The sequence below is a fragment of the Planococcus citri genome, chromosome 3, assembly GCF_950023065.1.
Source record: "Planococcus citri chromosome 3, ihPlaCitr1.1, whole genome shotgun sequence".
Lineage (NCBI taxonomy): Eukaryota > Metazoa > Arthropoda > Insecta > Hemiptera > Pseudococcidae > Planococcus > Planococcus citri.
The window spans coordinates 76,124,645-76,138,051 of NC_088679.1; the positions used below are offsets into that span (position 1 = coordinate 76,124,645).

General features: G+C 30.4%; 2 protein-coding genes across 4 annotated transcripts in view; one reads left to right on the plus strand and one right to left on the minus strand.

The window, feature by feature from the left end:
- Nucleotides 1-244: 244 nt before the first annotated feature.
- Nucleotides 245-13,407, plus strand: part of LOC135839318 (CAR1 transcription factor-like) — a 98,561-nt gene continuing 85,398 nt past the window's right edge. The window contains exons 1-2 of the mRNA XM_065355307.1: nt 245-382; nt 3,362-3,492. The gene's annotated coding sequence lies outside the window, so the exon portion shown is untranslated. The remainder of the gene's footprint in view (nt 383-3,361; nt 3,493-13,407) is intronic.
- On the minus strand, nt 292-2,624 carry LOC135839327 (uncharacterized). 3 transcript variants are annotated; one of them, XM_065355319.1, is made up of 8 exons: nt 2,476-2,622; nt 1,969-2,067; nt 1,814-1,875; nt 1,532-1,682; nt 1,332-1,464; nt 1,087-1,242; nt 850-1,008; nt 292-751 (listed from the first exon to the last, which is right to left on the minus strand). In XM_065355319.1, exons 3-8 carry the CDS (start codon nt 1,867-1,869, stop codon nt 666-668), a joined length of 741 nt encoding a protein of 246 aa, XP_065211391.1. In that variant the 5' UTR covers nt 1,870-1,875; nt 1,969-2,067; nt 2,476-2,622; the 3' UTR covers nt 292-665. The 3 variants fall into 3 exon arrangements, with proteins under 3 accessions (XP_065211391.1, XP_065211390.1, XP_065211389.1); XM_065355318.1 differs by having other exon boundaries at nt 1,969-2,624; XM_065355317.1 differs by lacking the exons at nt 1,969-2,067; nt 2,476-2,622 and having other exon boundaries at nt 1,814-1,962.

The following is a 13,407-nucleotide window of genomic DNA, read 5'->3' on the forward strand; positions in this document are numbered from 1 at the left end:
TACTCGAATTTACTTACGTTGAATTGAATATTAAATAAAATTAATTAATTTAAAAAATCATTCGAATAAAATTTTCTTACAACTGGCAGCACTGTAATTTTGAATTTTTCAGTAAAATTTGCAAATATGAAAATGGACGCCTGAGTGAGTGGTTGTGTTTGTTGTTAGTGTTTGATCTGATATTCTCGTGCTAATTGAATTAATTATTCGCGTATTTTGATTTAATTACGACTGTTTTCCAATAATGTGCGGATAAAAGAACACTTCAAGTAAATAGACAGTTCAATAAAATCGAGGAAGAAGTTCGTATGTTTATTTTTCATTAGTAAACAGGTAAACAGGAACCGCCGAATACCATTGATTGGGAAGATCATAAGTTACAGTAAGTATTATGTAATTAAAACCGTAGTAGATTATTATAACAATTATAAAAAGAAACAAGTACAAGTACAGATAAATGTTATGGACGTTTTCAAAAAGAGTTCTGCTTCTGCCTATCGACAGGATGAATTCATCATTTATCACAGATCTGTAAGAAATTTTTGATTGCAAAATGGAGTAATAATAATGATAGGTATCACAGATACGATGAATAATTATTAAACAATCACCGACTTAAACTTATATTGCTAAAGGTACTCTATATTGTCATGATTCTCTTGATTTCAGCTATTCACAAAGTCATCCAAACTACCCAAGTCGTCTTCGATAACCACATCTTCGAGTGAAACCGTTTTGATGTTTTCTTTCGCTATAAAATTAGAAAATATTAACAATCAGAATTTACCCATCTATCTATCGATCGATCGATCAATTATTGAGAACAATGAATTTGATTTTATTTAATACCTTTGGTGGTAGGAATTTTTGGAACGATACCGGACTCCTTGTATAATTGCATGTCTTGCTGAAAAGCCATATTGAACAATTCTTGTCTCTCTTTCATCGTACTCTGGAGCTTCTTTTCTTTTGCTTGAAGTTTTTCGGTAAACTGATCAGATAACTCTTCTGTTCAACAATAAACATTTATAAATAAATTCGAAGGTGGTAAATATTATTCATTTTATATCGATGATTTTATTTTACTTTTCAGTAAATCAGTTTCAGTTGATTTCCGTTCAATGTAACTAGCAAACTTGAATCGTTCATCAATTTCATTCTGTTTCATTTCTTCATCTTCGACAATATCTTCGAACACCACTAGAAAATCTTCTACTTCGAGTATATGTTTCTGCAGAGTATCTACAAAGGGTTAACAAAACTGATTATATTTTCTGGCGAATATAAATGATTTTTAGTCTATCGAAGAATTACATTTGGTATCTGCATACCTAAATCGTTCGATATGTTTTCTATTTTCTTCGTGAATTCTGGTAAAGTAGCGAAAAAATGATTGATTTCTTGGATACATTGAAGTTGGTGTTTTATTTTGGTGTTGAGTTCGGTGACTTGTTTATCTGTAAGCTGAATAAGATGATTGTGTTTTAAAATACCCAACAAGAGGAATGTATTGATACGACGAAGGATCTACCTCAGCTTTTTGTATATTTTTCTCCGACTGAGATCGGATCTCTTTCCAGATTTCTTCATTCTTTAGTACAATATCAGCTCCGGCGTAGTAATTCACATCTGGAGCTGATGACGTGTTTGACTTTTCATCTTTGATTTTCAGATTACGAATACTGTAAGTGTATTTATTTGGGTTAGTAATAGAGTAATTTAATGAGGATTTTATTAATTAATTAGGAAGTAGAACGACTGGATTTGGGTGTACTAATTTATTATAGGAGGTGTTTAGAGATCGGTCGAGTACCTGGCGGAGATCCCATCTTGTACTTGTTGAAATTTTCCTTTCAAACTGTTGAACATTTCGGTCTGAAGGGAAGTAATAATGGAAGAATCAGTTTTTGAAATTTTTTTTACAAATTTGTGTTCATTTTGTTATCAATTTTGTGATAAAATTTTAACCTGTTTGACGAGCGTCTCGAGAGCAAATATGTGTAACCAATCAGAAGCGAGTTAGTTTTTATCTGTTGTCTCTCTTTGTTCCGTTGTTTACGTTTTGGACTTGTATTTTATTTTATAATGGTGTATTCGTATTAATTCGTATATTTATTGTCATACATGTGTATAAATCATCACATTACAAATAAAATAACAAATGAATCAATGTAACATAACTTTACTAAACCGTAAACGTTAAATATTATTAAACGATATCAAAGCTGTACGTACTTAACTAGTATCAATATCAAAATTCAAAACGTCGAATTCTCAATGAAGATGATCGTCACAACACAAACACTTAACGATCATCTTTATCGAGAATTCGAAATGACACTTGTATTAATTAGCCATATCGTCACAAGCACATAACGATCATCTTTATTGAGAATTCGAACTACACGTTTTGAATTTTGACACTAGTAGATACAGCTTTAATAATTATTCAACATGATAGTAAAGTTATCTTACATTGATTCATTTATTATTCGTAATGTGATGATATGATACATTGTATGACGAAAAAACGACGTTGGAAAACGTATTTCTATCTTTTTTTAAAGAAAAATATAGAAATATATACGAATACACCATCATAAAATAAAATACAAGTCCAAAACGTAAACAACGAAGGAAAGAGAGACAACAGATAAAAATGAACTCGCTTCTGATTGGTTACACATATTTGCTCTCGAGACGCTCGTCCTGTTTGATTTGTTATTGGTGAGCTAAAATTAGCTGAGAAGGGGAAAATATCTTTGAAATGATTTTTTTGAGGAAAAAAATTGTGTTGAATATTAATTTTATTAATAGTTGCAATTTTGAGGAAAATTCTGAATCAAGTGCGAAATTTGATTTGAAAAAAATTAGAGAATTGATTAAATTAAATTTTTGCATTTTTCGTCTAGTGCTTTTTAGAAATTGCTTTTTGGTAACACTGCTGCCATATTTATATTGTTTTTTGATTGGTCGTGACCGCATGACTCCTCTTTCCAAGTTTCCATTTCGTTTTTTTTTTTTTTTTTTTTTTTTTTTTTAATATAAGTAAATTAAAAATGAAATAATTAATGAATTTAACGATAGTTGAATGATCAACGATCAAGAAGAGAATACAACATTCAAACTGAAAACAAATCAAAGTTGTCAAAAATAGAATGAAGTAAGGTTGTTCTTGGTTATTTTGCTATTGATGAAAAATGAAAATCGTGTAATGTAGGAATAAATTTTAGTAAATTAAACAATAATTTTAATTTATTCAGTTGGACTATTATAAAATTCTTGATCGAAATTTAAACCTTGCAGTGTTGAAGTTTGTTTTGTATTCGATTGATTTTTCAAATATTTTTATTTTTTACAGATTTGAAGAAACGTGAAACTTCTATTTTGCAGTCTCGTGTTTGAAAATTCGTCTTGAAACCACATGAATTAGATACCTACCTGGTGAAAAAATGTAAACACAATGAATAGAAGCATTGGCAGGAAATAAAAGTGAGCACTCCATTCATTAACCACCTGTTAATCACGAGTGATTATATATTGCTAGCAGATTTACGTACCTTACCTACATAAATTTACGTACTTGGCTTATTGCTACACCTAGGTACATTGTGAGCATTTATATTGCTGCAATGACAATTATTCGGTTATGAACTTCGAAAAGCGGTTAAAAATTCTGTTTGTTCGATCAACATTATTTATTATTACGGAAATTATCGCTTACTCGTGTGTTTTCAAATAATGGACTAACTACAGAGCTGCAGAAATTTTCGCGCTTAATTTTTCATCGACTTTTTTCTATTTGCTCGTTACTTCGTTTCCAATTTCAAATATTTTTTTGGTCGTGTGTGAGACGTTTCAAAATTAACAATTCTTAGAAAACTGGCGAATTTGTGAACTATGCAGTTTTGCATAAGGTTGATGGTTGATTATTGGGGGAATATTGTCTACAATTGGCGAAGAGAATTTATAAATGCAGCTTATTGGATATGATTTTTTTCTGGTAAATAGGTAGTTTTTAAAAAAATGATGCAAGCTGCAGAAAATTGGTTTCAAATTGAATTTTGGATGAATTTTTTCCCTCAAATTTTTCTCTTATTTTGTTGCAAAATCCAAATATGTACATACATACATAATGCCAAAAAAAACAACATTTGTTTGAATTTGATTTTTAAAAGTTTAATAACCTTATATGCACAAACTTGAATAAAAGGGGAGATTTTACAGTGCATGCCAGATTTTATTTTGTTGTTTTTACTCGCATCTGTCGTTCCGCTTTACTGTAATTTTCAAATTTCGTTACGGTTCATGTCTGTCCTTCCTTTGGTTGAATTTACAACATGGTTTGTATTTGATACAGGGATGTTTGAAGAGTTTTAGTCCCCATATGCATTATTTTGAACGGTTTTGAAGAATGAAATTGTTTTTCAATTTTTATGCGGGTATTTTTTTTAAAAAAGAACGCCGACTGTTAGCTTCTCTTACCTTATGGCATGAGTTGGGTTGAATTAATTATTGCATTGCGTTGAATAAGTAATCATCACTGAGAAAACATTTTTTCATTATACATGCTACGAAAGTATAAGTTTTCCGCCCTCCGTGCATGCTACGAAAATGCTCCATGTTTACCCGGGTCGAAAATGAACATTTTTTAACTTTTAAAGCGCTCTGGAGGCGGAAAAAAGCATTCTACGGACAAATGAAGTCGAGGAAAATTGTAGAGAATTAAATTTCCAATCGACATAATGTCTTCAGTTTTTTTCTAGGAGGCTTAGTATTCGATATATTTACTATGCAAAAAAGGAGTCAATACTCATCACTTTAACCAAAAACGGGCGTAAAACTTATTTTCGTAGCATGAATAATGAAAAATATCTTACAATGCAAGAAGCGACGTGAAGAATGTTTGGCTCCTTGTATTGTAATATACTATTGCCAACCTAGTTTAAAAAATTGGCTCATTATAGAATAAAAAATTTCAATAATATTTTTAAAATAAATTTTTCACAAAGTAAATACTTGATGGTAAAATGATTTTAAAAAAAGTTTAATTAAATCAAAATAACTTTTTACATTACGATAGTGTTGGAGAATTGTTTTATTTAGCGGAATTTAATCGTATTTTGTTTTGTTTTGTGAATTTTTCTCTGGATATACCTATTTAAATGAGTAGAATTTATTACAAAATTTAATCAAGTTGAACTTTTTGTCGCTTATCATTTTCTGAAGTGAGTTTTATCATTTAAAATGTCTGTCATTTTTTCTCTTCACATGACGTAGAATCTCCAGGTGGTAATCTTCTAGATTAGGGTGATTTGCTGCAAAGTTCAACGCTCGTACTCAATTGCTAAAATTATTTTTTGTACAAACCTTGTAAAATTCAATTTTTTTGATAAAAAACTCTGTTTTTTGCAAAAGTTGACAAAGTCTCGCTTCTACCCAAAATACCTAAAAATCTCACATTTCGTCAAAATTGCCAAATGTTTGCAGTTTTTGCTAAAAATTGTCGTTTTTTTCGCTAAAAATTCCTAGAAGTCTTTTTTTTAATAAAATTTTTCCAATTATGACTGTTTTACTGGGAAATTCACAAAAATGATCGCTTTTTAACCGAAATATTGTAAAAAAGTATAATTTTTTAGCATAAAATCTCACTTTCAGCCAAACCTGTCAAAAGTTCTTGCTTTTCCAATAATTGGAAAAAATTTCATTTTTTTTAAAACAAAATTGCTGAATTTTTAGAAAAAATTTCAAAAAGTCTTGCTTTTTTCAAAAATTGACCCAAGTCTTGCTTTTTGCCAACAATTTGTTAAAAATCCAACTTTTCAGCAATAATTTGAACCGTCATGCTTTTTTGCTTGAAAATGGCAAAAAAATCCAAAAGTCTCGTTTTTTTTCTCTAGGCTTCCTTTTTAATAATTGCAAAGAAATAACATGAGTTTTTTGCTAATAGTCTCCAAAAATGACTGCTTCTCGTTGAAAGATTCAAATATTTTTTGCTTTCTGACATAAATTGTTGCTTTTTAACAAAATTACTAAAAATTTTCACCTTTTTTCCACAAATTATCTAAATTCTGAAGTCTTGCTTTTTCGCCAGGAATTGCCAAAAAGTGTATTCTTGCCGATAATTTGTAAAAAGCCCTGCTTTTAGTTTAAGTCAAAAAATTGTCCAGAATCGTTGGAATAATGCTAAAAATTGTCCTTTTTTGTAAAAAAAAATTTCCAAAAGTCACACTTTTTTGCATAAATTGTCCAAAAGTTTCACTTTTTGCCAGAAATTGCAAAAGCCATTCCTTTGTTAAAGTTGTCAAATTGTCCTGTTTTGTAAAAAAAAAATTCCAAAAGTCACTTTTTTACATAAATTGTCTAAAAGTCCCACTTTTTGGCAGAAATTTTGAAAAAGCCATTCCTTTGTTGAAATTGTCAAATTGTTTTCGTAGAAAAAATTTTTCAAAAGTCACACTTTTTGCATAAATTGACCAAAAGTCTCACTTTTTTCCAGAAATTGCAAAAGACATTCCTTTGTTAAAATTGTTAAATTGTCCTGTTTTGTAAAAAAAAATTTCCAAAAGTTACACTTTTTTGCATAAATTGTTCAAAAGTTTCACTTTTTGCCAGAAATTGCAAAAGCCATTCCTTTGTTAAAATTGTCAAATTGTTCTTTTTTGTAAAAAAAAAAAATCCAAAAGTCACACTTTTCTGCATAAATTGTCCAAAAGTCTCACTTTTTGGCAGAAATTGCAAAAGCCATTCCTTTATTAAAATTCTCGGTCTAGCTTTTTGCCAAAAACTGCAAAAATTCTCAAAATTGCCGAGAATGTTTGAAATTAGAAACCAGAACACTTCAATTTTTTGTGATTTTTTTTCTGCATTGAAATGTACTTTTTTTGGTTACTGTTTGGTCAAGTTTTTAAGCCTTTTTGGTTGGATACTAAAGTTGATTTAAAAAAAAAAAAAAAAAGAATTGAGTACAAGCCCTGGAAATTTGATTTTCATGTGAAAATTTGTGTGCAAACTTTATTTACCTACTCTAAATTTTCTAAACGTTCTGTGCATTTTCTCAATCCCTCTCCCCCTCTTCCCCCAAAACGTTCCATTTTTGTATCGAAGTCAATGATGCCCTACATAAGAACCATGACCATGAGACAAGAATTGGGAATTATTTTTAAAAATGTTCACCAACTTTTGTTTTATTTCATTTTTAAAATTTTGTCAACAGAGGAGGTCTCTGTAGAAGGGCACCAACATTATCTGAGGTATTGAAAGAGGTCCACCAGCATCTTTTTTTTGGACGCAGGGGAAACTTGAATTATGGGGAGTTATTTTCTCATCAAGTCCATCCAAGTATTTCGAAGAATGGCAGCATATATAAGCACAACTTCAAAATCAAAATATCGACCTCCTACCCCCTTCCCCCTCTCAACCCTCCACCTTCATTTGTCCTGAACTTTTTGATGTAAAAATTAATAATAATAGAAGTTTAGGATTGTTGTGTTACACTAGATTTTCGATAGAACTTTTAATAACAAAAAACCGTGTTCTTTTCCAGAAATGGGGGGGGGGAGGTGCCTGAATTGTGAGCTAAAGTAGGTAGTGGTCGATTGAAAAAAAAAACACTATCAACTTTTTCGATGGGAAGAGTAGATCAATTTTTACCAAATATTTTCTGAAAATTTCGCTTTTTTTTCTCTGCTCATTTTATTTGTGCATGATAAAAAAATTCTCATGTATTGTATTGCTCAAAATGGTAATCTGTTTTTCTACTGACACATCCTTGAATAAAACATGATTTCGAAACTGTTTGAAAGGTCTATAAATTTGCTTTCAATGAGGGCAATTTTACTTTTAAAAAATGCTTTCAAGAGGACGAAAAGAATTCGTATCAAATAGGTAGGCCATGGCCTTAAAAATCAGTCGTAATTACCGAGTGAGAATTAAAATTTGAGAAATCGTGATCTATACCTACCTAAGAGAAAAATTGATCATACTTATGGAAATTGAATTTGAGAAAAAAATAAAGCAAAAATTATTTCCCAATCGAAGGCATATGGAACACTTGGTTTTGTTTGGAAAGAAGCTCAATCTTGAAAAAATGGTGACTTTGGTTGTTACAAAATCTGAAGGTAAGCCTACAGATTGCATTTTTGAAAGCTGAAAAAAACGTTTCATTATTTTTTATCGCGGCCAGAAATTGAACTAGAAACGAAATTTACTCGCTTTATACACGCATAAAACCTGATTTAAATCTTGTGAAAACGAATTAAAATTTTTTATTGCGTCATTAAGTTTTTTTTGCCAAGTACAGACCACGTTTCTTATCTTACTTCATTACCACAAAATGCTCGGCTGTAAAATTTCACATCAAATGGTAAAAACCGAAAGCCGAACTTTGAACTTGAACTAAAAAAGCACTGAAATAAATTCAATGAGTTCATACAGTCGTGATATTTTTTTGAATGGTCAAAATGCACATAATTCATAAGCTACATTACAGCAAAAGAAAACAACTCACATTCTTCACTTCAAATAATGAAGTTTAACCTTATTACAGAAAATTAATTCTGAGATCGCATTAAAAAAATTGAGTTTTTTCCATCACAAAAGTTACCTAATAGAAGATTGTTTAATCCTAAAACTGAATATTATTTTCCTCCGAGTGAATTCTGTCTCTATGAACATTTATTATAAAGTTGGAAACGTGGCCTTTAAAAAAGTAGAATCAAATTAGATAATTGACAGCGAGAAAGAGAAAATCGTACCCATTCTCAAGCAGGTATTCATCAGGTCTGGGATTAAATTACCTTCTCGTTTGCCCATTTCCCTCCCTTCATCAGTTCAAAACTTCAAAACTTTTCATTATAGTCATTTTAGCATTTTCCTATTTCAAATTTTTTCATCATCTCATACGAAAGTATAAAATTATTATTCGTAATCAATGATCCTTCATTTTTCTACATGACAGGAAAACTTTTTATTCTATCGAGCCAAAAAAATGAAAAAAAAACCTCGAAAGAGAGAAAAACTCAATTTGTGAAAAATAATGGCAACGTTATATATTTCTTCGCCAAAAAAAAAAAAAAAAGAAAGAAAATTGAAAACAGTCTTGGAAACTTTGTTAGGTAAGTACTTTGTAGCATAAAGAACCAGAAAGGCTGCTGGAGTAGGTACGGTAGATACTATATCTGATATTGGGATAATTTTTCTTGTCAAGATAGCTTTTCTCGAATACAGACGCTTTCGCATGTTCCCCTATTCCTGAAGCATGGCACAAGCACAAAATAGAACGTAGGATATTGCGCTAATGTCAGTGAGCAAGTCAAGTGCGATATGCGAAGTGAGTTCGAACCCCTCTGCCATAAGTACAAGGTGAACTTATCCCATACACCCAGCACCAGCACGTTGGCGTTCGATATTGTGAAAATTCGAGTACAGAGAAGAGGTACCAGCACGTTGTTCGAACTTCAGAGTGAACCTCTTTTATGTATAATATCGCCCAAGCTGAAGTGGGTATCTTGTAAGCTGGCAGCTTTTGCAGCTGAAAGTTTTCACGGCAGGCCAACTCTTTTCTATGAATAAAATCCTATCGTGGCTGGTTGCGTGAAAGTTGTCTCTATTTTACTGGAAATTTTGTCGATAGCAGTTTAATCTTGTGTTCGGCTCGAACTTTATACCTATCTGTTTATCTTCTATCATCACTCTCGTATTGATTGGTTTTCTGCTATCTGCGTGGAGAGTGAATCGACGATATAGTGTCGACTGTCGAGTATAATGCATTATTCATGATTTTGATGTATCAAACTTCGCAGATGGAAATCAAGTCTTTTGACTGCTGACGAATATTATGCATTATCGGCAAAGAGAAAAGAAAATGAGAGTAGCCTATACTTTGATGTAAGCCTAATCGTAATCTTATCTTATCTTTGTGGATGTGTTTATGTGACAGTTGACAGTGCCGAATATCTCTACCTAGGCTTGTTATAAATAAACTAAAAAGTAAAAATACAAATTAATTATTGGTAGCAGTTTTCTCAAGTTGAAACGTCTACTGTGGGGTGGGTAAAATTATGAATGAAACGAAACAAATACTCAGTCGACGTCGTCAGTTGTGCACTTCACAAATGAAGGAAGAAAAGAATGTTTCTCATACTGATATTGACGAGTGGGGGAAGTTATTTTTTATTGCGATAGGGATGTTACTGTTAGCTCTGATTGTGAATTAGGGTTTTGTTCTTTGCTACGGTATGCTATGCTATGCGCTCACATTCTCTAACAACCAAGGGACTAGACTAGTGTAGTGATATTCATGTATTTTGTGTTCGAAAAATGGTGTTATTTGCTTTGCTTTTTTTTTTCAATCTGGTGTGAATTACGGTTCGGTATAATGTGTTGTGAAATCGAATTTTCAACCTTTGGGATTTTTTGCAGGTGTGTTCAGTTCATTATTTTGTGTGTATTTTAGTATATTTTATTTTATAGTTGAATATTATATAGGCTGTACCATACATATTTAAAAAGGCTCTGATAGAAACTATTGATGAAAAATGTAAGGTAATGCAGCCTGTATGAAGTTTTTAACAATAGCACCTACATATTTTAGGATGGCTCTTATTTTGAAGTTCTAACTTCAAATTCGATTACTCCTCCTGATTGCTTAATCGATTCATTTTGGCTTGAAAATAAAATCTTGAAAATTTTAGCTGAAAAAATGTATCTCAACTCTTGCCAACTGGCTTCATATTTTTTTATGGATATCGAGTGTAACCCTTGCAGAGCGTTGTGCAGCTGTTTTTCTCCATTTTTTAGTGCGATTATTGAGTGTTTTTTTTTTTAAGTTTAAGATGCATTCTCAAAGAAAGGGTTCTTAAATTTAGAAGCTAAGAAGTAACAAAACTCTTTTAAAAGCATGCATTAAGATTATCTATCATATTCAGCTAAAATTTAGCAAACTTTGACAATAATTGCTTAAAACGTGATTGATAAAACCCTTCTAAAAAATCATTTGATGACATCCATTTAAATTTGCATAAGTGACATCTTGGAATCAGCCACAACTACCAAAAACTGATGAAATTTTCATCAAAATCTGGCAATCACAAAAAAGTAAGAAGAACGAAATCAAAACATGTTGAAATGGCATGAATTTTTTTTTTTTGACTTAAATGAAGTAAAATCATTAAAAATTATTGAAAACGAAAAACTGATGAATTTTGAAAAAACTTGATGAAAATAAAGTGAATGAAAAATGAAAATTGCATAAATCATCATTAAAACATGTTGAAAATAAATCGAAAACACTTGAAAAGTATGAAAATCATTTATGATTACAAAAAATTGATCAAACTTTAACGAAATTGTGTGAGTGAAAATTTCTCCAATTATGAAAAATTACATTAGAACACTTGAAAACGAATTAAACTTGTTCAAAATTACGAAGAACTGATAAAATTTTGATAAAATTTGCCAAAATAGGCAAAAACTGCATAAAGTAGGTAGAGGTACTATAGGTATGGTAAAAAACTTGTTAAAATCGAGTACATAAATATAAAAAAAAATCATTAAAAATCACCGAAAACTCATTAAACTTCATCAAAAGTTGTTACTTAAAATCTGTTGAAAACGACCTAAAAATTATTCAAGTTTCGAAAAACTGCTAAAATTTCAAAAAAATTGATCGAAATCTAAGAAAACTACACAAAACATGTTGAAAATTACATTAAAGAACTTTTAAGCATTGAAATAATTCAAAATTGCCAACAATTTATCAACCTAAAAATACTTGCAAAGCATAAAAATTATCAAAGGGTACGAAAATTAGGTAGGTACGTAATTAAATTTCAACAAAATTTGTTGAAATAAAATTTAGTGAAAATTGCATGAAAAATATGAGAAAAAAAATCAGTACATTTTTGGCAAAACTTAGCTAAAATTGCGTAATCAAAATCATTGAAAATCACAAAAAACACTGATGACTCGATGTCCATATTGTTGTAAAAACAGGATTAAATTGCACGAAAACGTTTTGAAAAATACATTATTCAAAATTTTCAAATTCCAAAAACTGATGCGAATTTATCAGAATTCAGCTAACATTCAGAAAAATTTGCATAAAAAATACGTATTTGAAAGACATTAAATTTTAAAATCAACAAAAATTACCAAAAAACTACAAATTTGAAATTTTTACCAAAAATAAAATCAATCAAAATTACCTTGAACTGATGAAATTTCATCATTTTATTTTTTTTATTGGCAGAAATTTCATTTAAAATAGTTCAAAACCTATTGAAATGGTATAACGAATCATTTAAATCATTAAAATCTAACCTAAGCTTTTTTCAACTAGCCTTTTATGTTTTCAATTTATTTCATTTTTTAATGGAATTTTGATTCGATGAATGAATTTGCATTTTTTTTTTTTTTTTTGAGAACAATTTACGTTGAGAAAGTAACCTTAATGATAATTAATATAATTTCATTAAAAACGATCGAAACAAGTTGAAAAATTGGAAAAACGAAAAATTGAGATGTAAGATATCGAACCTTCCTCCTCCATGACAACAGAGATGTTGTGAAGTGTTTAAAAATGTCTTGCCATGAGACCTGCTAAAGTCCTGTCCTCCTGCCTTTTCATTTCGAAATTTTGTGAGGCGTCTTTTAAAGAAATTCCATCAAAATTTCTCATAAAATGTTGGTAAAAATGACGTAGGTACCTACTAACATTTCAAAAATCATTAAATTTATTCAAAACTACCAAAAACTAATGAAATGAAGTAATGAAATTTCATCAAAACGTAGCAACATTTACAAAAAATTGGACATAACGTTGTAAAAAATATGTTAAAAATCACCTCAGAATACTTGGGTGTAAAGTATGGGTACTAAAATCTGATGAAATTTCTAGCCTTTGACTAAATTTATTTAAAACAGGGTGTCCACAAGCCTGGAAAACCTGAAAAACATGGAAAAGTCTGGGCTTGCTTTGCTCAGGCAATTTTTTCGAAGGTCGCTTTTGTCAAAAATTGCCAAATTCCCAAAAGTCATGATTTTTGCAAAAATTGTTGAAGTCATGCTTTTTGCCAACTTATGAGTGCCTTTTACTGAAATTACTGTTGAAGTCTCGTTTTTTGTCAAAAACAGCGAAAAGTCTCGCTTTTAGCCTAAATTGTCAAGAATTTTTTTTTACGAAAAATTGCTAAAAATTGTGAAGTTTTTTGCATTCGAAAACTCTCACTTTCTTTCAAGAACAGTAAAGTGACGTTTTTTCGCCTGAAAGTGCTAAAAAACCCCGTTTCTTTAGCTGAAATTGTCGAAAGTCTCGCAATTATTGCCAGAAATCGCGAAAATTCTCAATTTTTGGTTCAAAATTGCCAAAAAATTCGTTTTTTTTTTCACTCAAAAAGTTGCAAAATA

What these genes read in the sequence shown, in the direction of transcription:
- LOC135839327 (XM_065355318.1), bottom strand. Translation starts at nt 1,869, where the DNA reads ATGTTCAACAGTTTGAAAGGAAAATTTCAACAAGTACAAGATGGGATC. An exon ending in AAACATATCGAACGATTTAG is followed by an intron (nt 1,243 to 1,331) that starts GTATGCAGATAC and finishes AACCCTTTGTAG; the next exon opens with ATACTCTGCAGAAACATATA. An exon ending in TGAAACTGATTTACTGAAAA is followed by an intron (nt 1,009 to 1,086) that starts GTAAAATAAAAT and finishes ATTGTTGAACAG; the next exon opens with AAGAGTTATCTGATCAGTTT.